A 27,266-nucleotide genomic window follows, 5' to 3' on the forward strand; every position below is an offset into this window, starting at 1 on the left:
ATGAATGGACATCTAATAGCCTGGTTTCTACCAAAATGGCCTATCTCTTGAGTATACCATAAGCATTGCAGTGCCCATCTTCAAATGTTGACCACCATGCCAGAGACGTGGCGTAAAGCCTCAATTTATATGCTTGGTAAAAACACAAAGCTGACTGCTGTATATCTAAGAGGAGAAGCAGTATTTTTACTGATTTGATTTTAACAATTGTTTCAGGTGCAGAAGTCCAGATTAGCCACGTAACATCCATAAATACAAGCTTTGCTTAATTTTCCGATTGCTACAAGTCTAAGTAATACAAAGTGAGAAGACATGCCAAAAAGTACCATATCGTGTGTGTTCACACTGAAAGTTGTGAATGCAAGAGGGTCAAAGTACAGAATGTTACATATACAGTATGTGTGCAGTTGCATATACATGTTCATAGACATGACGAGTTCAGCAAATATAATGTCAAAGATTTGACTCTCTGCCATTTGTTTCAGGCAGTTATTTGGCAGAAGACCAGGGTGTCAGATCACAAAATGGCCTGTATGTCAGTTCTGGGAACAGCCGTTATGGGCAGTATGGTACCTTTTCAACACTGCTGTGAAGATCCTGAGGTGAGTTTAAACTTCCTTCTCTCAAATCCACTTAAAGCTTGTCAATGAAGAGAGCTAAATCAATATTCAAAAAGAAGACTTTGAAAAAGAGAGTATTATCTCCAGATTGACATCTGATTAATGCATTTCATTCTATTACTGTCCTCTCTGTAAAATTAATTGGTTTGGTGATTGAAAATCCACTCCAAGAATCATCTCGTCAGGACTCATGTGGCACTGATCAAATGGCAGTAAAAACAGTTGTGATGACAAATGCAGAATTGCTGATTGCTCAGAGCTCTCTAAGTTGGGATTCCTGGCCCACAGGCAGGTTGTGCTCTGATTCATATCTAAGCATTTATAGCGTTCTTATCCTTGTGGCCTCTTGGCCTTATACTCTGCAGAATATCCCCTCAATTTCAGTGAGGGGCACCTGGGCAGCAAAAGAAACACATACTTAGAAGGCAAGTTATCCAAAATTTCTACTAAATCTATATTTCAAGGAAATGCTAGTTAGTTTTCTAAAAAATTGCTGCAGTTGGCTTTCTTTGCCCCTGGGGAAATTGAGGGAATTCCCCATGATATTTTCCTTTGTTTAATATTTTAAAAAAAATTTTTTACTCTGCTTCCATGTTTGTTGGAGACATTCTTATAAAGCGGAATCTTGCTATTGCTGATACTTCAAAGTCACATTTTTCTGTATTGTATATTAATAAATCTTGACCAGTCACATAGATGACATGAATCACCATCTGTAAAGTCACAGTGGTTATTAAACACAACTTACCATGCTGCATTCAGACTTTATTAAAGTCTGAAAATATATATGTATTAAAGTTTAATAGCATTGTTCAGACGTAAATCTTGAGTTTGTCAGAATGCTTGTAGTATACATAAGCAGGGAGGGGAAAAACCAAAGTTGCTTCTCATAGTTTACAAAGTTTTAGTTGCTTATGTCTGAACAGAACATCCAGAGTCATTTTTACCTGAATTCAGGCTGGATGTGCCCCCAGGGCAAGTGCCGGGGGGGATCAGAAGGGGAGACATGGGGGTATTTAGAAGGGACTAGCTTGAAGGAGGCACTCAGGTTCTCACATTACCTCTCTGCTATATCATGAGGCATCCATATTCCTTGAATAGAAGTTGGGGAACATTCCATCTCTCTCTGTCTCTAAATAGTGTGTAAAATACCACGTGCATCATTTATAGGTGTGTAAGTGATCCATGCATATTGCTCACGCACAAATCTACGTTCAGAAACCGTGGACACTTCTAAATTAAGCAGCCAAACACTATGAAATGGCAGAATTAAGGTTGCCTGTGTAACCTTTTCTTTCTCCCTTGCATGCGGGTACTGGGATAGGTATTTAATGACAAAGCATATGCTGCTTTTGTTCCTTCCCAAAAGGTCCACGCCTCATTCAGTACACAGACCAGAGGGCAGCTCTTTAATTCTTTTCCTTTCCTACTTGTTCGTTGTGTAGCTTCATACTCCTTTGCTGCAAAGTCTACTCTGAAGGCAAAACTAATGGTGCTATAAACAGCTCTGTGACCTGTACCTTACTAACTGCAGAGTTAAAACTTCCGTAACAAGTGATCCAGGGGTTTTAAAGACCGGCCTTCTTCAAAACATCTCCATAACGAACACTGAATGAAACAAGAACACATTTCAAGCAGACTCCAAAGCATGCAAACTCAGGAGCTACTTGTAAAATAGAAAGAAAACTGAGAAAATAAAGAATTGACAGAACTCTTTACATGTACAAAACAGCAACTATGTTTTTTGCATCCCTAGTCTTGTAAATGGATCTATTTTGGCTGAAGACTTTCACCCAGGAAATTTTCCTACTTTCTTCTTTTTCTGTGAAGGTTAAGTTTAACAGATACACATGCCACTGGGAAAGAGATAAGTACTTAAGACGTTCTACTGTTCATTCAACACAGATATATTTGAATACATATATAAGTTGTTTTTTATTAAAGTATTAACTTTTAAAACAATTGATCTAATTTAAAAGCAAAAATTCTGTAATATTTTCCAATCTCTGTAATTTTGTCTTTATACTTCATGTAGTTTTGTATCTGAAAATTCTAATGATTACAACTAGTTTTAGAAATTGTTGCTAATTTTAATGAGCGTACTGATAGTCTACGTGGCTTTAAATAGTAACAGCAGTCAGCCATTTCTAAATCTGGCAACTTCTTAAATGAGTTATTTAGAGACTTTCAGTTTTGCTTTAATGTTGTCAGTAGATAAAAATATTGTTTGAAGTGAAAGACTTGTACAAATATTTGGGAATTAGAAAAGGAGCTTGAAGCATAGAGGAGGGACATTCAGGGAGGATGTACTAAAGTGGCAGAATAAAATCTAGAAGTGCTGCATCTTGTTTTCTGATAATCATCCAACAGATACTTGACACCTCTTTAACTGACCAGTGGTGTTTGGTTCTGTGCGACGTTGCTGACCAGAACGCTCCAGCTTTAGCACAGAATGCGTATTACAAGGTCAGGAGGGAATAAGGGAGCACATGAGCAGATAGCTGGTATGACGTAGATGAATGGGAAGGATAGGCCAAATCCCAGGGATTTTAAATTCCGTTTCAAATGCATGATAATTTGGATTTTAGTAAATACAAGTGATTCTGCCAAAAGCAAAGCTATCGAGGTCTGATTTCTGTATTCTGTGATCCAACCTGCTACCAGAACATTCTCCAAACTTTCCTGTATCTCCAAGATCTCCATCCTCACAATGCCCCAGTCTTCCTTCGCCTGTTACTTTGGGCAAGCGGCAGTGGGGCAGTGTGCGGGCTGGTCAGCACCTCAGTGCTTACATGCTGATGGATCCTGTCTTTTGAAAAGCTACAATTGCTTTTTCCTCAGTAAGGTCATTATCTCAAGACTCTCCTGTCCAAACAGCTGTCAGTTACCACAGAAATTGTGGAAATATAATATCTTTGGGATTTCTGCTTCTTCATCAGATTGAATTGAAATTGATCCAACACTTTCAAAGTTGCTTGATGGAGGGGGAGGGGGAGGCAGTCGGACAGGCAGCACAAGTCACTGGCCTCATTTTGACCTAAAAAAAGAAATAAGCTAAAAGATCTCAACAGAAAAATCTTAAAACTTGGAGTTAATGTTAGGTACTCGAGTTGTGTCCTCGCTCTTTCCAAGGCCCCTTGGCAGTGCTGTGTGCTCACAGGTTCTGCTGTGATCTGTGAATTGTGGGTGCTCAGCACTCTTGAGAGTCAGATGATTTGGATACAGGTGGTGTAGGTAAATTTAGGTGCCCTGAATAAATGCCCTATGACAGGCTATTTAAGGTGCCCTGCGTGTGGAAAGGGAGGGATTGTACGTTTTGGGCTTTCCCCGTAGGGGTAATTCACTACTGCCTTCACCAGGATGGGCAGCAGCGTGTGCCTTTAGCTTGTGCAGGGGTTAAGTTGGCAACCCTACAATCAGCAAGCCTAAAGCTGGCTGGTGTCGTTCTCCACAGCCCTCAGCTGCAGACAGCAACCTGGTGCAGCTGGCAGTCCAAATGGGAAATTTCTCAATAAATTGATCAAGGAAAATAGATACAAACCCATTTTTCTCAACCTCTTGTATTTCCAAAGTGCTTTTATGTTTTTGTATCATAACTTTCAAGAAGCAATGTCTGTGTTTGACTTGGACTCCTGTACAATTTCATTTGAGTGTCTCGCCTCAAAACCTTTTTGGGGTTATCTTTAAAAGGCTTTTGTCCTGTATTTGTTTTATCATTACAGATAAATCTTTCTGGATTTCTCCCAAAAGCTGAATCAAACAGTTCTTTGACAAGCCTTTCAAGTGCAGAAAGGAGTTTCATTTTTATAAATAATCGTCCGGTTCATCAGAAGGAAATACTGAAGGTAACATTCTCTGGCTTTTTATTCAAGGAATAGAAACGTGACTTCTTTGAGGACAGAGACACTTACGCAATCTACAACCTTTTCCCACATAACATAACTAGCGTATTACAGGTGAAGATACTAGCATTTACAACAGAAACCTCTTCCAGAAGTCTGATGCTCGTGGTGTCTCAGTTCTATTTGCCGCAGTCACTTTCAACCACTGAGCTGGAGGTTATGTTTATGGCTGTTTAAAAAAGTATAATTTCAGATACTCTATGCGAGAGACCAGAATAGTTGATTCTTTTTATTAGCTTGTAGAAATACACCTGTGCAGTTTTCCAAGAGGGAACTTTATGTTGTTTCTTGTAAGAGAATTCTTCTGAAAATAAAGCTTTGATTTTTGTCCATTTCTTGCTATGGGCTTATCAACCAAATATGCATACTTTCACGTTTAAATTTGTGTATGTGTTGGATAAAAATGAAAGTGATAGTGCACCAGCATTGACTACAGCTAGGCATTGTGTAGGCAGAATCTGATACTCTTGGGTTTCTCACACTACTGAACCTTGCAGCACCTCACTTGGAGCAGCCTTGCTGTCCTAATCCTTCCCATCCCCAGAAAAGAAAAGTCTATGTGTAGGTTTTAAAGTGGAGACAATGAAGTAGTTTTCAGTTGGCAAGCAAAGCTTTGTAGATGTAAACCCTGATGTGTGTTGGTACGCTAAGTGACAAGGCTAATTCATCTCCACACAGTACTTGATGTGCCTGGTTCTTCCAGGAGTTCAAAGCTCAGCTTGAATCCCATGACAGAGGCAGCTTTTTAACCAGAGCGCAGAGGCCTAGATTTAAGGTGGAATTCAGAGTACTGTCATACAAAGGAAAAGCACATTGTCCATCATTTAGAGCTGTTCTTGTTGTAGTGTAAGTGACAGCCTTCCACTGCCTTTTTTTCTTCCCAGTTTTTTGATAGGGTTTTTTTTGGCCAGGTAAGGATAACAATACATCTGTAAGAATACGTTTTGTTGGCTTTGGAAAACAAGCTATAGATGACTGACTTTTATCTCCAGGCTGTGTATGGGGAAGAAGTGCTGGTGGACCTCTTATTACTACAGTTCAGTGCCAGCTGAGGACAGGCTGGGGGAATATTAAGGTTAAAATAACTTGAAAATATTTAAATAAGTTTAATGTTATTTAAACAATAATTACAAAAATAAAATCTAATCTGCAGCAGTTCTTAATTTTTTTACACTTTCAACTTTTTTTGTCTCATTAATGTATTCTTTTCTCTAGTATGTATGTCTGTTGAAGAGTCCCTGATATGAGAGGGAAATGTAAGGATCTTTGATCCTTCCAGTTAATGAGACCAAAATTCTGAAAAAACTAACTAATTTTGTAGTCTGTTGGAGGACTTTTTGGGAGGATTATAGAGAAAATAGTAAGGGCAAGCAGTGTTTGAGAAAACCTGTAAATTTATAATTGAGTTAATTAAAGGAACAAATTAATCCTGTTCTGGGAAAAGGACAGGTCTGTGGTACAAGTGCTGCTTTCTTCAAGCAGACTTTAGTTTGGCTGAAATACAGCAGTGTTGTTGCATGCTGTAAGATTTTCTTTTAAAATATCTTTTCTTCCAAGAGTGATCAATACATTCATTCAGAAGGTCAAAGTAGCTACCATTAGTGTCTTGGAACTGGTTTTGTGGTTGGGTTTTGTGGGTGGTTTTTGGTTTTGTTTTTTTTTAAATTTATCTGTGAAGACATGGAAACCCCCAATAATTGCCTTTTTGGTGATTATTCCGGCATACACATATACCCACAAGGACCTTTTTAGCATTCCTTTAACTTCAAAAAAACAAGAAAAACAAAAAACCAGTTATGATTTTTATAATGTCTAATTTTGTTTCTGTGCCTTTGTGTCTATTATTGCCTTTACTGACATCTCTGTATTAAATTAATCTGTAGTTAATTCGACAGTACTACAGTCTGGTGACACACAAGGACTGTACTCGTTTATATCCTATTTTCTTCTTGAATATTACTGTACCTGCCTCTGCTGTGGATGTGAATTTAACACCTGATAAAACTCAAGTTTTACTGCATTACAAGGTAACTAAGATTTTAATCTGGTTTTGAGTTGTCAAGCTTTTACTTACGTAAGCATAATAAGGGCTTCTGGAACTACTGAAATGTTTGAAAGTAAACAGTGCCACTGATTTTTTTTTTTTTTTTTAATTACATGATAGCTTGCCTTTATCACAGGACTGTTTTATTTGAAAAGTATTGAATAGCCTAAGAGGAGGATCATTCAAAATTAATTTCCTAGTTGATTTCAAAGATAATTTTTTACACTGTCAGATATATATGTATCATTTTGTTTTCAGATGGCTTTATAGTGAGAGAGGCCAAGTGGAATTATGATTTGTGTCCCTACATAAATCTCATGCTTAACTTCATAATTATACCAAGTAATTGGTTTTTTTAAACACCGCATACATTAAGGTGGGGGGGAGTCGATTTCTGGTCAAAGCAGTATTTTGCCATTATGTGTGTAGAGTGTTGCTGACATCACTTAAGTTTCAGGATAACCTGTTGATACTATCAAGACCTGAAATTTAGGCCATATATGCCCGTGTTTTAGAGGCTGTATAGTGATAAATTTCCATAAACTCACTTTCACTTACTAGCACTTCATGCGAAAAATAGTGCCACAGAAATTAAGAAGGCCGTGTAGGTAAGGTGATTATTCAAAGTGAGTGTAGGTAGTCACCCAAGTATGTTAATCCTCCTCTTCACTGAAGGTTTTTGGGTTTGTGTTAATCTTGTAAATCTATTGCCTGTTAAGTGTTACTTGTATGAAAATTAACACAGTGTTCTCACACTTGTTCTAGTTTAAAACTTTCCTTTGGCATTAGAAAAAGGGTTGGTGATTTGTTTGGGTTTTCTTTTCTTTATTTTCTTTTTCATTTCCATCATTTGGTGCAAAGTCGTTTTGGAAGCATGCACCATAAAAACACCTATGCAAACACGCTTACATGAAATGGGATGTTGTTGGTTCATCTATCTTGACTCTAAGCTTCTAACTCTATTATGTGGGAATAGCTTTACTTGATACTGGTTTAAGCAGTCAGTACCCCATTATAAAGAAAGCAGTTAATCAGTTTTGTGATATCAGAGTAAACCAGTGAAGCAGAACACCTATCACAAAATATGTGAGGCTAAAGGTGTCCAGTTCAGTGTCTTTTTGAGCATGTGTGAACAACTGAAATGCAATAATCTGTCTAGATTTGTCTGAAAAGTACCCTGAATAAGATCCCTTTGCTTATTGTTCTATATTCTCAATATCTGTCAGTTACATTTTCAGGTGTGCTTGTGTGTGTGGCTTCTCTGTTTTGGTTTTTTTTTTTTTTCTTTCCCCAGGAATCTGTCTTACTTGCTGTTGAAAATGTGTTGAAATCACTGTATGGGCCACTACCTGCTACAGTCCCTGGTGAAAGTAATAAAACAGATGTTACCTCAGAAGACATGTTTGTTTATAGAACAGAACAAACAGATGTGGTTGTTAATGAAATGAGACCATCTGGAAACGATGATCTACATGCTCATACTTCATTCCTTTCATTCAGCAGTGATGTGCAAAACTGTCAAGCAGGAAAAAACACAGAGATCTGCTTAAATCATCAGACGTTTTGTGGTGATAATGTACATAGTTGCCTGGACAAAAAAGAGGTTTCTAAGAGTGATGCCTTTCCAGACAGTTCCTTAAATTTATTGTGTGAGAAGGAGCAGAATGGGCAGAATATGACTGATATTCAAAGTAACAGTGTTCCTGTGGACCCCAAGTCTAAAAAAGCTGACGAGCATCTTTTGAGTTCTGATAATATTGACGAAGTAGAAAAAAATGAGGAAGCCTCAGTCCCTAAAGACTTACCTGAAATCTCTGCTGATAATTGGAGTATGGGAAGTGGATTTAAAAATAGTCTAGGAGGCAACCTGGAACCTGTTAAGATTTTGATTCCTGAAGCTGGAGGAAAAATTAATAAGCAAAATGAACATACTGGTGAACAAAGCAACGATCCACAAGTCTCAAATCAAAGCATAAAGAAAAGAAATGTGATAAGTGAAAAATTTGGACATGTGACAGCTTATGACTTAATTAGTAGTAGAATAATAAAGAAACCAAAGTCTGCAATTGGATTTTTCACTGAGGAATGTCGTCCAAAATTGATAGCTGATAATCCAAAGTCCAGCATGGAGGACATCCTGCTGAAAATTGAAGAGCAGTGGAAGAATTTGAATGAAGAGGAAAAAAAGAAGTAAGTTTTCTGGCTGTCTTGCTTCTAAATCTGGTAGTTACCGGTGAGTCACCTGTAGTGAGTTAAAAAAATTGTAACTTCCCAGTTATGTATGAAAAAATAGAACAGAAAATGATTTTTGGCTTTTCAAGACCAGCATCGATATTCTGAGTTGCCATCTCTTGCCATGTGCATACATGCGCTGCAGACTGGAGTTTCTCATTTTGCCACCATGCCATGCAGCCGTTAGGTAGGAACAGTTTTGCTGAATTGTTATTTAGAGACAATAAGCAAGAAAATGTACTATTTGAATTCTACAAACCTGTTTTCTAAGGGCTGCCTGTATATTGTCAGTCCCAATGCACTGTCAATGAAAACCAGCGTGATGATGGACGAGGTACCGTATAGTTCCTCCAGAGCTTTTTCCAACCAACAGTTCTTTTTTATTGCTACAAAGTGAGAATTCTTTTTCAGGAGCTTTAGTACTTGAACATTTGGTAAACTCCTTTCCTCTAAATTTAGTACATATCCCAACCCAGGCTACCTCAGAATTGTATTTATAAAACCCAATCAAATGGCACTAGGAATTTCTTTTCCCCCCTAAATAGCTATTCCAGTGCTGGTTCAGAGAGTATTGTACAGTTTGAATTTTAATCTGTTTCATTCAAAAGCAAATCTCTTTTTGGATTACAATCTGAATAGATAAATTACATATTTTTCTAAAACGAATTCTCACTGAGTTTTTGAAATCCATCTGCAAGTAAGGGAAATATTTTAGCCTAATTTGCAACAGGGGTTGGATTAGCTAAAATATTAGATACGTGTTGTCCTTTATGTGGAACTTAGGGTATGGTAAAAGATGAATTAGAATAACAGATTTTGAGATGTTATAAGACAGTTTTGGAGGAAAAAAAAAAGAAACACCAAACCTTACGCATTTTGTAATTTTATAAAATGTAAAACACTGCAGGGCGTCACACAAATGAGGAAAATAGTAGTAGTTCTTCAGTGGTTTTGCATGTAATGATTTACATGTGTGTTGTGATTTGTAGCAGAAAGTTTGGGAAATCAAATTTTGATTCTGAAGATCAAACTCACTGGAAGTGTTGTGAAAATGCGTTTTCTTTGTGTTATGGAAGCAAGGGGAGGAAATTAAGACAGACCACTGAAAAGGAAATTATACTAGCCAAAACAGCATAACTTTAATGAGAGATTTGATTAGGAGAATGGTAAGAAAGAGAAGCTATACCTACTGAATTACTGTTAATATATCTATTTTTTCCTTGACGTTCTTTGAAAACATCTGCAGTGTTCAGAATACCAGCTATATCAGAGTTAAGTAAAACCTTTTATCTCGCGTCCAGTTTATCGAATTTGAAGCTCACTATGCAAGCAGTGTGCTATGATCACAAAACCATACATGTGAGAAAGTGTTTTGTCCATCTCTGCATTAGCAGAAAGATTAATGTAATAGTAAAAATCTACTCCAATTATATTCATGCTTTTAATGAAATGAAACAAAAGGTTCTGCCAGCTGTTTCAGAAAATTTTAATTTGCTCTGCTTTAGCTTTTGAGATTTCATGGTTGCTTTCCTGGTACAACTGTTATGTTTAAGAGTGTGCCTACAGATTAGCTTTGTATTAGTTCAGAAAGGGGACCTCTCTGGTGATGAAGCTTTCCTTAGATGTAGGAATGAACGCAGCATGGTCCAGTGGATGTTGAAGTGACTGAAAAATTTGCCACTAGTTGTATCCATACATTTCAGCTTTGGCGTACCTTTTTTCCACTTTTAATCTTTTAAAATTGCCTCAAAAAATAACAAAAAGGAAGAAATACACAGTCATCTTTTCCTCCAAGGCAACAATCCAGAAGAACTGTTGTGTGTCTGGCAGAGAACGTTAAGTCTTGCCTACCAGATACTCTGGATAAATTGGGCCACCTAGAGGTAACAACAAATGTGTATACACAACAGGGCAGCCAAAGTGCCTCAGTTCTAGTGAGCACTCTATACCTCCAACTTGATGCAACCTTTCTGGCCAGACACCGCTTTTCCTGGGCTCTAGACCTCCATCCTTCTGTGATAGTGACGCAATGGATGTGCTTGGCTTCAGCATCTCTGTTTCTCTCTGTGGCTTCTCCAGCAGGTCTAAATGAGTTTAAATCCCTTTTGGGAGCAGTACAACCAACATATGTCTCATAGTGACATAGGATAGCCTTTTCAAAACAAGCCAGCATTTATTACTCAACCGGAATGTAAAATGTTATGGTCTTTAGGTTATAATAGAAGAGGAAAGCTTCCATGCATGTCCATGTTGGCAGCATCGTATATCTCCCTGCTTTGCAAAGCCAGGATTTAATTTCTTGCCCTCACTCTGCTCTTACTTAATACAGCTTGCCTGTGTTTCTGGCCTTAATGTTTCTTGTGTATCATGCTCAGGTGGGAGCAGGAGAAATCCCTGCAAGTGCCATGACAGTGGCAGCAGAAGTTATCCTGAAGGTGTAGGAAAGGTTCAGAGCCATGCACACATTATCATGGGGCTAACAAATTACCTTGTCAGTGCTCTACAGTAATTCTTTATGAGTATATCTGTACCTTGGGAGAAACATCATTTCAGGTAGCGTGGCCTTTGCTGTCTGTTGACAGGTGAGGGTGTGCACATAGACAGTCATTAGTGGCTGGTATTAACTAGCTCGTGTGTGGTAGCTTTTTATTGCCTGGTAAACTTTCCATGCATCTCATGGCTCATGTGTGCCTGTGTATGCATGATTTGCAACTCTTTTACATTGGGGCAAATATGCTTGCTTAGCAATTCCATAAAAATTCTTGCTTACTGTATTTTAACTTTTTAGTTAACATGTTCTCTTTCCTTGGGATGGGGGTAATTTGGTGGTACCATCTGGTCATTTACCATCCATTGTGTCTCTAGCCAGCTCCACTCAGCTACTGCCAGATATTAATCATGAATAATGGTATTAATAATTGGTCTGTTGCTTGTACCCAGCATCTGTTTAGTCATAACATAGGTCCATATTCTCGATTCCTAGGAAACAGTGCTAGTAGTTGAAACCTATGCATTTCAGAAGACGACTGTGAAAAGCTGATATGAGCAATTAAAAGCTTTTTTTTATTTTTCACAAAGGAAGGAAATGATAATTTGAGTTGATTTGGTTTCATTATGTGAAGAGGCTGATGCTGAGAGGTATTGCATTCAGAATGGGATGCCTCTCTATTCTGAAATGTATGAATCTACACAAGTGGCAGTCTCCAGTCAGAGTTCACTCCAAATAGTCAAATTCAGTCTCACTTGTTTTATGAGGTATGAGAGAGCTTACATTGAAAGATTTTTGTATGTGCTAAATATTTCATTTGGGTTTAAGAAGCAAGGGGAAAGTGATAAGTCATGGGATCCATTTTTCTAGTTAAACCAAAGCTGCCTTTGAAATTAGGTTTCATTCTAGTCTTCCACTTCCCTCTTTACACCCAGTTTTGCAAATTACCTTGGCTTTAGGTTTTGTAACTTGAGGAAAGAATCCTGAATTCACAATGCAAAGAACAAACTGTTCTTACAGCACTTCTTGATGATACTTGTCTCTGTGGAAGGATTTCTGGAAAGGCAAAGGTGTTCCCTTGTAGTTTGCAAACCTGCTGTTTTCTTTGATTCTGCACAAATCACTGATAGTGATGCATATGAATTTGCAAAACCCTCACAATCAAAGCTAGCAAGGCTAGAATTTTTCTGGTAGCCTATAGTGACAGGCAAGTTGGGCTTACTTCGGAAGTGCTTTTGTTTTGGATTATCAGTGTATCACTGAAAGCTCAATTCTCTTATAGCTTAATATTCTCCTGCATTACAATTGGGTCTATTCAAAACAAAGTATTTATTGATCTGGTCAAAGCTATAAATGTATTTGGGATAAAAAAATTTCTGTTCAAGTGATTTCATCCATTCATTTTAAAAGGAGCAGATGTTTTTTATCTTAACGTTTACTCCATATTTTCTAGGACATGATTTATTGCAAGAAACTACTTAAGCTGACTTTTTTAGTTAACTAAATATTGGTACCATATGTGAATGCTAGCACATCATAATTAATTGCAAATGGTGACCCTTTTGTTGACCTTAATTTTCCAGCATGCATACACATAATTGAATCAAACTGTTCCAGCAAGTAGCAATAAATAAAGATGACCAGCTAAAATAGTTATTTCCAATACTTACATATGATAGTACTACTTCTTTTATTAAAGGTTGGACTGGTTTGAATTACCTGCTAGAATTCAGAATATCAAATAAGGGTAAAAAGAGAGAATTCAGCAAATCACTCCTTTGGCCTTCAAAAAAGTGAGATTTGTATGTACTAGGCAAGTATAAACCTGGCATCTATAAAAGTTTAGCTGTCTTCCTGGCATTTGCAAAGTCATTAAGAATTGAAGAATCCATTCAGGTTGTAGAGCTTTAGTATGTAGTCATGTTTTAACTTTTCAGCATCTAGGAGTAGCTCATTATTGAGTACTTCTTAAAAAATCGGTAAATTTATTAGTTACAGAATTCTGTGATAATCATATCTGTGTTGTATTCTCATGCTTTTTATTTGTGGTTAAGTTTAGGCCATTTGAAGTCAAATGTACTTCTTCATAAGCCTCAGATTTTATTTAATATAAAGTTAGGTTCCAAACTCTTACCTAACTGCACGGACTCCCCTTGAAGTCTGTAGAGCTCTAGAAGCTTAAGTGACTTTATGAATTGGGCTGGATGTGCCTGGGACAAAACTCCAAAACTGTCTATCTGATCTGATTGTGAATTAGAGTTAACCATAGTCTTTGGGACTGAGGTCAAAAGGAACCTGCTGTAGCTTTTTGTATGCTGCAATCTACTCCTCCCCCTTCAGTAATTCAGGTTTTGCTGATTGTCACGATGAAGGAAAATTTCCAACTTATCATCTTCACAGGGTAATGTAATAGGGGCGCAGCCCCTGATGTCCTTCCACCTCCGTTGTAGTGGAAAGCTTATTGATGTGGCTACTTGAGTGAACCATGGGAGATGTTCTTGTCTGTTGGAATGGTTACTTTGCCTTTTGTTTTACTATGTCAGGAGTTAGGGTTTAAGGGTTTTTTTATCTGATTATGCTATTGATTTGTTTTCTCTTAAGTTATGAACTAAAAGCTGCTAAAGACCTGGAACGGTATGACAGAGAGGTCAAGAAAGCTATGGGACAGGCAGCGCACCAACCAACGAAGGAGGCAGAAAAAAAGAAACCCAAGCTCAAGAATTCCCCGCCTGGCCAGCAGAAGCTTGACAAGATACTTCATGTTCAAATTGAAAAGAAGTGGAAACCTCAAGAGCCTGCGAAAATTGTGACAGTGCCTTTTTCTCTGAGTTCCTGTAGACGCCACCTTCAGAGACGTGAGAAAAATTATTCAGATGAACATGAGCTTTTCCAGATCCATCGTCAGAGTTTTCCTGATGTCTGGATATTTGCTACTGAAAAAAAGTTAATGTTGCTGAATCCATATAGATTGGAAGAAGCCCTGCTCCATAAAAGATTACTGATGAATCATAAGCTTCCAGTAGAGAGACTGGACAAGCCAATTGTGTTAACAGACAGGTATAGTACAATTGAATAAAACTTTCAACGTTATTTCAAGTATCATTCGATAACAATTTACAGAAAACTCTAGTAAGGCCCTGTTTGCTAATTCTGGGGTATTGGGGTTTTTTTGGGGTGCATTTGTTTATGTGTAAGAACAGATTTTTGTTTTGTGTACTTCTACCTTACAGTAATGAGCAGGCCTGGTCATACTCCAGTTGAAATAAGTGTGAATTTTGACCAGTTTCATTGGTAATGCAGTGAAGACAAATTTCTTCCCCTACAGGAAAATTAAATGCTCCACGTTTTCACAAGTTCACTCTAGCTAACCTTCCCCCGTGGATTATGTAATTATTATTATTATGCCTAAAGTTGGTCACTCTTTAAGATATGTAACAGTTGCTATTTTGTTTCTTTAAACAAATTATTTTTTCAGAATACTTTTAAAATTCTTGATCCCTTTTCATCACTTAACTACTTTTTTTTGCTATTTTTCTCAGTTTTAATTTTCAAATTAAGGATTTTGGCTTTCTGACCCTCTGGGGATATTTTTTTTTTCCAGTGTTCTTGGTGGATCTCAGTATATGGCTGCTCTCCATAAAATGGAGAAGGATTACCAGAGTTTCAGTGGATCGGGTTATTTGACAGACCCAAGGCTTGTAGCAAATGGATTCCAGATAAAAGTGATAGAAGGTATGATGGTTTTAAAATCTTTTAGTTATATTGGATCTTGTTTCTTCTGATTTAATGATTTAAATGATTATTAATGTAGATCACGTTATTCTACATCACTTTATCATTTAAAGCACTAACATCCTGCGTAATCTTCTACATGGAACACAGAGTAAAGGAAACTGATAGCTGAACAGAAAACTTTCATAGTATTTCAAAGAGTGCTCTGAAATTCACATTTTCCTAACTTTCATTTTTTTCTTCTTTTCTCAAAATAATGGATGTTGATGTCCTTAATTGCCATTCTGACTGAATTTAGATTAAACTGATGAGACTTCCTTAGTCTTGGCAGCTTCCAAGGTGATACTTACTTGCAGAAGCTTCTGTGAGTACATGCTTTAGCTGAAGACTCCTCTGCTGTTGAGCAGTTGAGGAGGTCCAGTAAGGAGCTGGATCTGGTTATTGACTTACTTTTGTATCAGGGTTGTAACACAGAGCCCAAAGGGGCCAGTAAAGAGGAGGTGACAGGATGACCATCACACCTTTTGATAGAGTTTGATCTGAACTTTTGAGACAGCCTGCTCTTCAACGTCTCTACATTGATCACAGAATAAATCTGTTTCATATAAGATCCTTTCACCTTCAGCAAGGGAGATCAAATGTTTATACATTTTTCTGAAGAATGATTTATAGGGATGCTGTTGGAAATGCAGGGGCAACCCGCTCAGGGTCTGTTCTGCAGGCCAGGATTTCTCTAGCAGAATTCCAAGAAAAGCAAACGTCTTTGGGGGTAGTACCTAGCTGACAGCTCAGAGAAAAGATTCGCTATAAGAGCTGTTAGAAATGCTATAGCTTCGTGTGTTACAGATCCCCACATATGTACGGTGATGACAGATCTACTGTAACATATGGGATCTTTTAAGGGTAGGTACAAAAAAGGGATGTAGAGCAACTCTTTCACTCAGAGGCTGGCTTTTGGGAAGAACAGAGCCTAAACTGTTTTCTTTACTGAATCATCCACAGCAAAACCAAGGGAACTTCTTCCCGACTAGCTAAATCCCTAGATAAATAGCAAAAACTTTGTAGAAGATATGTTTGTGGTGATAATCTCAGATTGAATGATTAGGGAAATAAAGTGCATATTGTAAGAGCTCTTAAAAGGTTTATTCAGTCTAGTGAATCAAAAGCTGAAGAGGTCTATGATATGTCTCTAGACAAATATGTGAGAAAGGAATTGTTGCTTAGCCTTTTTGTTCACATACCTTTTTTTTTTTTTCACCTCCTGATATCCTAAGTTTGCTCAATCTAATTAATGTAAACTGGATGCGAATAAATTGAATATGAAAACTTGAAGACAGTTTCTAGGCAACAGTGGAAGAGAGTGATTGACCAGTCTTGTGGTGCTGGAGATGGGAAGCTAGTTTTAAGACAGCTTGACTAGTTTAAGAGCAGAATTGTACAATATAACAGCAAGGGACTCAACACAGTAACCAGGAAGTAGTAACCATCTTCCAATCCTGTGTTCCTAAGTATGTAAAATTAAGGAAATGAAATCTTGTGGGGAAACTGTTCTCATTTAGTTTACAGTTAATGAAAGTAAAAGTGCTTTATATGCACTATACAGGTTGACACACCGTGGTCGTGGACTTGATCAGTACCATACGGCTAGCCCATAGGAAGAATGGGAATCTAATTCAGTTCTTCATCCCAGTCTTGTATTTTAACTACTTGAATGAAAGGTTAATAACATCTGAGGCTTGTCAGTCATGTTTATAAGCTTCTGCTGATGACATTATAGCAGTTACAGCCTGTTATTACAAGAGCATACCATTGCAGATGAAGGTAGAAGTACCAGCAAACGAATGGAATTTCTCCCAGCCTTTTTTCCAACTGGCCCAAGGATTTTTACTTAATACTTCATCAGTCCCTCCTTTTTCTCTCTTTTTATTCTTAAACTAATCCATGAAATATGCTGTCTTCTACAAATATGCTACTATCCTGTACAAATACTTATTAAAGCTGATTTTTAGAAACATCGGTATTAATTATTAATACTCCTTACATGCCCTTATCGGGGAATTTCACTATGCAGTTTGAGGTTCTTTAATTTATAGATTCTTTTACAATCTTTACAGAAAGTGACCTGCAGACCAGGAGTAATTTGTCTCACACCTGAGTATTCTATAGGAATTCTCAACTTTGAGAGAATAAGTTCATTTCATAAGACATTCTTCACTATCCTTACAGAAGCTTTTTTTTTGTTCGCTGTCTGAATTCAGTGTCTATTTTTGTGGTTTTTTGAAACAGAGACGCAGCCTGAAAGAGGGGCATTCAGATGTTGAACTAGAAGTTGTCTCAGAAAAGTTTGTTTCTTCAGGTTATATTGTTAATTTTTTGGGACCGGGATTTCCACTTTGCATGCATGTTAAAGTCCCAGCTTGCTGCAGAGAGGTGTCTGGAATGCAAATGTGCACTTAACCCACAGTAGCTGGAGAGTTTCACCTTGGCTGCTTCCACAGGAGCACACCTGAACCCCATTCTCTGTCCATGTACCTTTATAACTAATTTTTCCCAACTTTTTGGGTGAATTGGGTCAGTCCTAGTATTTGCTGTTTCTCAACTGACAACTCTTTCATGCTGTCAAGGTCCGCTGTAGTATGTTTGAAAGTCTGTACTTTCCTTTGGGATTTCAACCCTGACATGGTCATACTAGATGTCCCTTTCTGAATACTGGTTGATTTCTTATTAATAGCCACTAGTGCATGGCTTCCTTTTTCATCCTGGGTTATGAGTTTTATTTTCTGTGGTAGAAAATTTCTTTTTTTCTGACAGAAATATCCTCTTTTCTGTCACAAGCAAAGGTTCCATTTCTTCAGCTTTGAATTTGAATGTGAAAGTGGTATTTCTGGTAATTTCTTCTTGCAAAATAACAAGCCTTTCTGTTGATATATGTGGATAAGTCTGTGATGCCATTGGTAGCTCTAAGATACCTTCCAAAACAAGAACGAAGGAAACTTGGCTGCTCCAATTCGATGTTTGGCAGTTTTGGCCACAGAAGAGCTTTCCTTGACCCATGGTGATCTCTGAAGAGGACTGTCAGTCTAGTAGGTTGCATTGATTATTTTTTAAAATCTCCACACATTCTGCCAAAGGAGAAGGACCCTGGGTATTGCTGCCCATTATCTTACATTAAGTCTACTCATAATACCCGGATATTAATTTGGAACGCAAGATCTCTTGCTTTTGTATTGAGCACCTCAATAGGAGTGTTTCCTAGGTGAGTGTAATGACTTTAATACAGGACGATAGATTCATTCCTCATTTCCTCTTGGTGTTTGGAGTGTTTTACAGGACTGACTCTGTAATAACAAAAAAATCTGAACTCTTGCCTCAATTTGGAAGGTGACTTTGGTAATTCCCTTGTTGCATTGGGCTTGCATCTCAACTGGTCTTTGTTAAAGATGCTTCTTTGCAATTTAAATTCCTGCCTTTTGGCAACTTACAGCACCAAGGAACTTTTTATAAAGATTTTGATTCTGATAGTTTCTTACTTGAAAAAAAGAAAAAACCCTACATAGTATTGGGTTTTCCTTTTTCAGATGGCTTGTCTGTAGGGGACAACTTCTCTCATAGGATTAAAAAAAATAATTCATTAGTCTTTCACTGAATTTGGCAGGTCTTGGGATTAATACTTGGAAATTGAATCTTAGTCCCTCACAGTGCTTGGAATTTGCAGAAATACAACCATACTCTTTAATGGCCAAAGCCTTTTAGCTAGTGGGGTGGTTCTGAACTTCAGTTACTCTAATAACCTACCAGGAGTCTTTCTCACAGGCATAACACGGACATGCGTCACTCTGAACCCCATGGCACCGTGTGACACCAGATGCACAACCAGGCAGAAATTTACCTGTTTCTGGAAGACTGGGCTGTGTTCCCAGTATTCAGTTGGAAATTATGATACTTATCCTAAGTCATGTCTTCTGTTCTCTTTGTTTTGGCAGGTGCTAAACAACATCTGTACAGTAATACCATTTTGTTCCCCTTCTCATTCTCCTCCCTCTTGTGGTCCACTTGCTTAGTTGCAGACGCTTTTCTTTCTGACTGAGGAGCCCGTTCTGCTGATTCTGATGCATTTCTGATCCCACGGACAGCAAGACTGATATACTTGACCTCAGCTTGAGCGTTGCCAATACTGTTAGTTGATCAGTGGTGAGGCAGTTTTAATTTCAGAATTTTGTGTGTTCTGCCCTTATTACCAGATCATCTGCCTCTGCACATGGGCAGCTCCTGCCATCTTAGAGTTGGAATGTTGAACTGCTCTTGGAGTTAGAATTGGGCTGGTTTGTCGTTGGGGTTTTTTGTAGGTTTTTTCCAGAGATGGTCTGTTAATCTTTCTTAATATCAGAAAGCTATCAACTTTTGATTTATTAGATTTGTTTAAATGGTTACATTTTCAATTATGTCAGCCTTATATTTCCAAGATGTTTTTCTTAGACTATTCCTAGGAGGTTTTTGAAAGGTCTAATTAGGCCTTTTCTTCCTATCAAGGACTCAGCTCCACATGGAGTTTCATTCTTACTCTGTCATTTTGGTGGCAAAAGTGTACTTCTCGCAACGTTTTCCTTTTTTTCACAAATGCAGTCTTTGGATAGTTATTTTTACAAGAGTGCAAGAATTTCAGTCCTTAATTGCCTATTGTTTCATTTGAGGATAAGTCTGTCCTTTGAACGCTCTCTTGTTCTAAGACAGGAATGTAATTTACCTTTCTTCCATATTGTTCAAAGTCTCTGATTTCAGCCAAAGTTGTTCCAAGTATCCTAGATCATGGACGTGCCCTGTCTTCTTGTTTTGGTAGACTGAGATCTTTTGTAATGTCTCCTTGTTTCTCTTTCTATTGACTGCTCAGCAGTCTAAGGAGTTTTCAACCAGATTTTTCTCTGGATAGCTGACAGTGAAAAACATGTTGTGAAATAGCTCAGAAAAAGCTTCTTGCTGTAAGTATGTCAGTTAGGCAAAATCAATGGTTTCTTTGTGGAACGTGCCAGTTGTTGTGATTTGCAAAGCTGTGACGCTGAGCTCCAGTCAGTCTTCCACTGCCCTCCCGCCCCCTCATGTTCTGGCCTTACTGAGGCTTCAAGTGATGCTACCTTTGGGAGAGCAGTCTGTTTGCTTTTACTTAACTCAGTATTCTGGGATCTGTCAGGCATTTGTTTGCTGGGTATAACTTGCAATGACCCCTGCATACAGAGAAGCATTTCAAGAAGTAAGATGGATTACTTTCCGTCCAGGTCGTCTTAAGATGTGTTTGTTATGTGTGCCTCCACATCTGTCTGTTTCCCTCTGTGAAAGTCCAAGAGAGAGATGTGAATTCTTGACTGGAAAGGAACTGAGAGTAAGGAACACATCTTACCTGTTTTTGTAACAATCATGGGCCGTGGGCCATACTCCAAGGCAGGCTTTTAGGGTAGAATTGTCTGCCTATGGCTATGTGTACCCAACATATGTATATATGAAGAATGTGCTTATAAGGCCTCAAAGAGCAGTAATAGGTAAATAACCCACCTTCCTTGGTAATAAAAGCTGCCTCAGTTCCTGTAACCAACCAGTGGAAAATCATGCTGTTACTTCGTTTAATTTTGACCATAGACTGGAAGATAGATGGTCTTATAGTGTCACCTAATCTAGGTGGCAGCTGGAAGAGAACAGTTTTTCCTGGCCATCAAGAAGGAATTATCCAAAGATGATTGTGAATGCTTTGTTTGGAAGGAGAAAGGGGAAATTTGTAGCAATGAGAAAGCCACATTTTTAGTCAATTGAAAGCTAGTTTATTTGTTCACGGAAATATTTTCCTTGGAAGTTGCAAAGCATTTCATAGAAACTACCATGGAAACTGCTTGAAGACTGCTGTTTGACTACTCCAAAATCTTAACGTGCATTTGTCAAAAATTTACAAGTGCACTGAGGCCCGGATGTCTGCTTATATCATCAAGTGTTGCCAATATCGGAATTCCTGCAGACTTGCAGGTAGGCATATGTTAATCAGCATGCAGTGGGCGACTTTTCTGTCGGAAGCATGTAAGCAGAAAAGGAGAATGACACACAAACAGAAATACCAAAGAAGAAAACTTCTCTTAGCCAGGATTTGTATTGTTTGTTCTTATGTTTGACTCTTAAAAGCTCCCTTTGACTTTCAAATTAATGAGCAGTATGGCGAAGTCAAATCTGACTGTCAAAATGTGCGGACAGTAAAATTAAACTGAAGAGTATTGAGCATTAGCAAGCGCATAAGATTGGTTTAGTGGATTTGCAATTAAAAAAAGTTTTGCAAATCTAGAACCTCATTGTCATGAAATTTTAAGCAGCAGCACTGGAAATGCAAGTTTTTAAACTGAAAATCTTAACGCTTGAAACTTAAGAACATTTTCTGTCCTGTCTTTGGTAGCGTATAGCGAGGTGATTATTGAAAGCTTGTCAAATAGACTGCATTCTCATTTTAGAGAGAAAGCAGCATAATCAAATGGTCCGGAACAGTTACTCAAATCTAGTCTTTCATTAAAGCAAAATTGGGATAAAACCGAAAAGAACTGAAGGAGATTAAAAACAGACTTTATCTTTTGCTCCTGTCTCTTACTGGCAGTCTTTCCCATGGAGAAATACTGGCATAGTATGTCATCTTATCTGACCTTTAATAACTGGAGAACTTTCAGATAGTTTAACATTTTGCTTTAAGCTGAATCTGATCACAGGCTTACAGCAGTACGTAAAAAATATGTCTGTTTTTGTTGGCCACGATTAGGGAAAGACAGCTTGAAAAAGAGAAGGAAGACAATGCTGGGTGAAAAAGGAAATAAAATTTCAAATTTAAAGCAGTGTTAAATATGTAACTGGAAGGAGGTTACGTGATTTATTTTTGGGGGACCTGGGGCGTTTGTTCCCTATATCAAATTCCCACTCTGGTAAAAGTGTCTCTTGCCATGAAGCTTAAAAAAGCCCAACAGCATTATTTACCTGGTGACACACCCATATTTAGAAAAAAATTCAACCTTGCACAGTCCTCCTGTTCATCTATGCTCTTATTTAATGACTGTCAAATAAACAGTGCCTGGTCATGGATAACATTCTCATTCTACTAGCTAATGAAAGTACATTGCGGTGACTTATATTGCATGTATGTTTTCTCTGACTTAGGAAATCTTTCACGTTGTTTGGATTAGGAACATGAATGATCCCTTATCACAGTTTGTTAGTTTAACCCGCTTTGTCATAATCTACTTTTTTGACTTTGCAAAAACCATTTGTGACCCAGTCTGAATGTAATTTATCCTGCCTGGGGCTATTACACAAGAGTGGGTTTTTTTCATTGTGAACTGTATTCTTCCATGCTCCCCCTGTGAAGCTCTTTACTTCTTAGACTTGTAGTGGAGGAAAAGAGAAGGTAGCCATGTGGGTTGGGGTGAGATTTCTGTGCACCCAACGTGAATGAGAGGAGCTCCGAAGGACTGCATGAGGATATGTGAGCCTGACCCCTAGAGAACTTGCTTCTGACTGGGAGTGAAAGAAAAGCTAGCTGTACAGTAGCAATTTCATTAATTATTTTTTTTTTTTGCAAGTAGTGTGAATTAGAAGTGAAATCTCTTACATCTCAAAGATTGAATAGATATTTTGTTGGGAAGGTTGTTGAAGTGTTTTATTCATCATTCCTATTCAGATTGGTAACTGCAGATAGTACGAAGTCTGTCACAGAGCCTTTAGTTATATGGGCTTGAGTTCTTCCTCTGCTGTGGTAGGGGAAAAAACCCTGCTTTTTATTTCACTAGAAGCTGAATTCGTTACGATAAGACTTGAACTCTACAGAGGTTTAAACCAATTACAGAGGAAATAGTGCCAACAAGTCAGTTTTAATTTTTTTAAAACTAATTTGTATTTTATTAGTAGCTTCTACTTTAATTTCATATATGTTTAATTAAAGCCATAGAAGCTTTAATTAAAGCTATGCTCAAGACTGGGAATGCTGCATAATGTTTTAGGCATTTAAACAGTGCCAGCTAGAATTTGAATTAAAATAAGCTAAGCTATTTGTGATGTGAATAGGCACACATCATCATAATGAAACATTGAACAAATACATGCTTTTCACTCCAAGGGAGGAGCAAAAAAAGTTTTCTAATTGCATTGAATTTGTGAGACTAATGTACTAAGTAATTTTTACATGAGTTTAATTTTCTCTGAATTGCTCCAGAATAGAAGTCAAAGCAGTGTAGAAATTACTATTTGTTTTTGTATTTTCAGGTGCTTCAGCTACAGAAAGTTATCTGGAAATAGAAGGGATGGCAAATTGTCTGCCATATTATGGTACTTCTGATTTGAAAGAAATTCTGAATGCAGTAGTTAATGGAAATGCAAAGGAAGTATATGAATGTAGGCCTCTCAAAGTGATAAATTACTTGGAGGTAAGACAGAAGTTTGCTTTTAACTATTGGCCAGCTAAGCTTATAATAAATCCTTAAACAGCTTGAAAATGTTTTTTCAGCTTTGTTTTAATTAATGTAGTTCTGTTCTAAACAGAAGTTACCTTTGAAAAAGAGAATGCCATATCCTCTCTGAGGTGTATGGATTCTGCACTGCTTGGCAAAATATTTCCATCAGACATACCCAAACCCAGTCATCCAATGTGATATAATACATGCTGAAAGCTGATGTTCACAGTATTTCTACATAGGCAGCTTTCAGACGAGAAAAGCATTTCTCCACATTAGAATACAGCACTGCCACAATATTGCTTTACAAAGTCTAGAAGGCAGTTGAATCCAGAACAGTCATCAAGATTTAACTCCTTTATAAATAAATCTATGAAGAAGTTATAAAATTATTTAAGGTAATAGTTTATGAAAAGTAGGCGCTAATTGAAGCGTAATTCTCACGTAAACCTCAGTGACGTACGTCGTGAAAATCAGAAAGTGCACCATTTCCACTTGAAGAAGAAAAATTCCTATGATTCATTCAAAGAAAGGGTAGAGAGAGACAAATGGAAACTTTTTTTGCCAGAAAAGCAAGCTGTCACTGCAATTAAGATATTGAAGTAAAAAATGAAGTCTAACATACGGTGTACCCCATATGCCTCTGCAAATGCTTCTATTTAGTTAACACCAATAACTTCTACAGTTAAAGGAAGCACATGCTGACAACCAACAGTCCTGTGAGTCCACTCTGTTCAATGCAATAGTGACTTAAGTTCTGCAGTGCGCTGACAGGGAGGAAACCATGTGTTCTTCACATGCAGCCAGCTTTATTAATTGCCAGAAATACAGTACTTGAGTAAAAGAATCTTTAATCTGTTTTCTTACAGAAGTAGTTATGCAACGGTTGGAACAGGAATGACTCTTGTTAATATCTGATATACAAATAGATAAAATCGTCCATCCAGAGACAATAATGGGCGTGAAGTTTCAGGTGCAACTAATATATGTGGTACTAGTTAAAGCTGGAGTAACTAACAGTAGTAGTTTTCTATCGATTCTTGTCTAGATGTTTCACTAATGCTGTCCTCAATCCCAGTTAAGATCTCTGTTCGAAAAGGTTACCAAAATATATGTTAAGTCTCTTCTTACTTCAGCGTTTGCTAACATGCTTTTCTGAATTGGGTTGCTTCAAAATGGGACCAGGGCATTTACACAGAATATGTGTTTTATCATTTAAACATCTATTATACAAATCTTTCCCTGTCTTTTTTGGGGGCAGGAAGTTTACAGCTGCCTTGGGAGCCGGTGATTCTGTTGTGTACTTCTGAACCATTCTCATGCACTCATGAAAGAAGCTTAAAGAAGGGATGAGTTCAGTGTTGAGACAGGAACGGTTTGTAACTTGGTTTGGAGGTGGAAGCTTTATTTCCTCTACTTAAAAATACCCATCATCCAGATTGAGTGGGATGGAGTTGGTTTATATATAGAGATGTGCACACACACAAACGTGTGTATATGTCTATATACAGATAGATATAGATATACACGCACACATACATATAAAAGTATGTATCAAGAGATTATCAAAGGAAGACTTTTTAAGAGCAATGTTGATTCTGTAAGAAAGAAGATGCATGTGCAGCAGTAACAGTAGCAGCTGGAAAATACATACTAACTAGGAAGTGTATGGTTTGCTGTCATTAAAAAATAGAAGAATAAACACTGAGTTATTTCACCATTCTGGGTGGTAAACACTGGAAACACCATTGACTGTCATGTTCAGAATTGCAGCTTTTATCATAAGGTTCGTGTTTGAGCAGGCAGCATGTCTGCAGCTTTTGCTGCCTTTTGGTAGAGGCAGAAGAACGAATAGGGTAGTGGTTAAAGAGGCAGCCTTCCTAAGTAGACAATAGTCCACAGTGATCTTTTTCCACTTAGAAGAGTGGGAGAAAATCCCAGACAAACAAAATGAGAAGATTCAGAAAGAAACATGAACACTGCTTCAGGTTTGTACGATGTGAAGGGAGATTGTATGCCCCATCCATTTCTGTCTAGGCAACACTACTAAAGTACAAAAGAGAAGGCAGTGGCAGGAAGGCCCAACTTGGAGGAGGAAATAACACAAAACCTGACAGGTGCTTTTTGAGGTTGCTTGATTCTTTGAGGTGCTTCAGTAATGGTTTAGCGGTTACTTGTGTTTTCTAGTATTGAGAGAACTGGATGCAATAGACAATAATCAATACAACATTAATCTAAAATTTCACTATAGTATTTTTAAAACTTTGTTTAGCCAACTCCATTTATGTTAGTTCTAAAGTCTGTGGTATAGAATGTGTCTTGTGAACTGGCAAACATCTTCAGCTGATACTGGTGCCAACAGGGAATAAGATATTCAGAAACACAAAGCATCTTGCAAAAGTAGACCCTAAAAGAAAAATTTTGAGTGCATACATAACCAGGAGACTGACTGTGTGTGACTCCATTGTAGAAGTGTCATGAAATGACCAAAAATATATGTTTAGAGTTACATTTGTGTTTCTGGGATATGGAATATTTATCAGCAGAAAAGAGTGACCTTTAAACAGAGATGCTTAATCCTGCTTTCTGGTAGCCCCAGGTTAATGTGTTAAAAAGTGGTACTTAACCTATTGGGGTTTTGTTTTTGTTTTTCCTTTCCACAGGGAGAAGCAGTACGTTTAGCTCGGCAGCTGCCCTTACATTTGTCAAAAGAGGATGTACAAAACACAATTTACAGGATGAAGCAACAGCTTGGAAAGGAAAATAAAGGCTGTGTTCATGGTCGTCCTTTTTTTCATCACTTAACAGATATTCCAGAAGTTGACAAGCACAACTCCATGGAAATTATTCAGTAAATGGAACATTTTGTTTGGGATCATATTTCTCTTGCTTAATTTTGATCATTACCCTGTAATTTCAGTATGTTTTGTGCAACATTTTTGTATAATGACTTTTCATTATCATATGTTCACCTCCTAGAGACTTTTAAAATCTAAATTCAAACGCTACTTGAAGACTGGAAATAAATACTGTAGAGAAACAACTCATTACTATTTTTTTAAAGAATTTATTAAAGAAATGTTCTCAACTGGTTTGATGTTTTTCTTATTGCTGCAGGTTTAGAAAATATCAGTATGTCACAATTTTTTAGACTGAAGTGGTTAGAAGTTGCTTTCAACAGAGCCTGGCAAAGTTCATTCTACTATAGACATGAGATGTTAATTTTCAAAGGAATGCCAGATAGCCATAGGCATTTAAATGTAGCATTGCCGTACACTTTTATGGTGTTAGATTTCTATTAGGAAATTGTTAGCTCGTGTAAATGAGTATTGAAATCCAGTCTCCAAAAAGCTTTTCTCTGAACTGCAAATAATTCATAGTATTTTTAACCTTAGCTTACAAAAGTGTGGTTCTGGAAAGTATAGTACACTCTTAAAACTTCAGATCAACAAAAAGTGGCCACTGACTTGAAAGAGGAAAGGGTCAGTCACAGGAGCACAGGTTAGCACTGACAGCGGGTGCCAGTACATATGTGTTGGTGCCGTGCTGCTAACAAATTGTGTGGGAGTGGGAAACACAAATGGTCCTTATGCATGGAGAATGTGGCATGACTGGGGCAATGTATGCTGTATAGAGAGCTACTGATTCTGGTAAACTTGTTCATTCTTTTCCTACCAGAATGGAATGTTTACTCTGCCATTTCAAGTAGTAGCCTACTTGCGTAAAGCTACCCGATGATGCCTTCTGTGCATCGCAGATGCACTGTCTCTGGAAGAGTAGGTTTTAAAA

The 27,266-nt window shown here is 37.7% G+C and overlaps 1 protein-coding gene across 8 annotated transcripts in view; it reads left to right on the forward strand.

The window, feature by feature from the left end:
- Positions 1-26,565, forward strand: part of PMS1 (PMS1 homolog 1, mismatch repair system component) — a 47,609-nt gene extending 21,044 nt beyond the window's left edge. For 7 of the 8 annotated variants that reach the window (XM_075756156.1, XM_075756154.1, XM_075756155.1 and 4 more), the window contains 8 exons: positions 486-602; positions 4,343-4,465; positions 6,406-6,549; positions 7,861-8,756; positions 13,888-14,343; positions 14,888-15,018; positions 23,290-23,450; positions 26,141-26,565. In XM_075756156.1, coding sequence (XP_075612271.1) covers positions 486-602; positions 4,343-4,465; positions 6,406-6,549; positions 7,861-8,756; positions 13,888-14,343; positions 14,888-15,018; positions 23,290-23,450; positions 26,141-26,332 — 2,220 coding nt within the window. In that variant the 3' untranslated portion in view covers positions 26,333-26,565. Of the gene's footprint in view, positions 1-485; positions 603-4,342; positions 4,466-6,405; positions 6,550-7,860; positions 8,757-13,887; positions 14,344-14,887; positions 15,019-23,289; positions 23,451-24,162; positions 24,459-26,140 lie in introns of those variants that run through there. The other variant, XM_075756160.1, reaches the window with a different exon arrangement.
- The last annotated feature ends 701 nt before the right edge of the window (positions 26,566-27,266 follow it).

This window comes from Balearica regulorum, chromosome 6, assembly GCF_011004875.1.
Source record: "Balearica regulorum gibbericeps isolate bBalReg1 chromosome 6, bBalReg1.pri, whole genome shotgun sequence".
NCBI lineage: Eukaryota > Metazoa > Chordata > Aves > Gruiformes > Gruidae > Balearica > Balearica regulorum.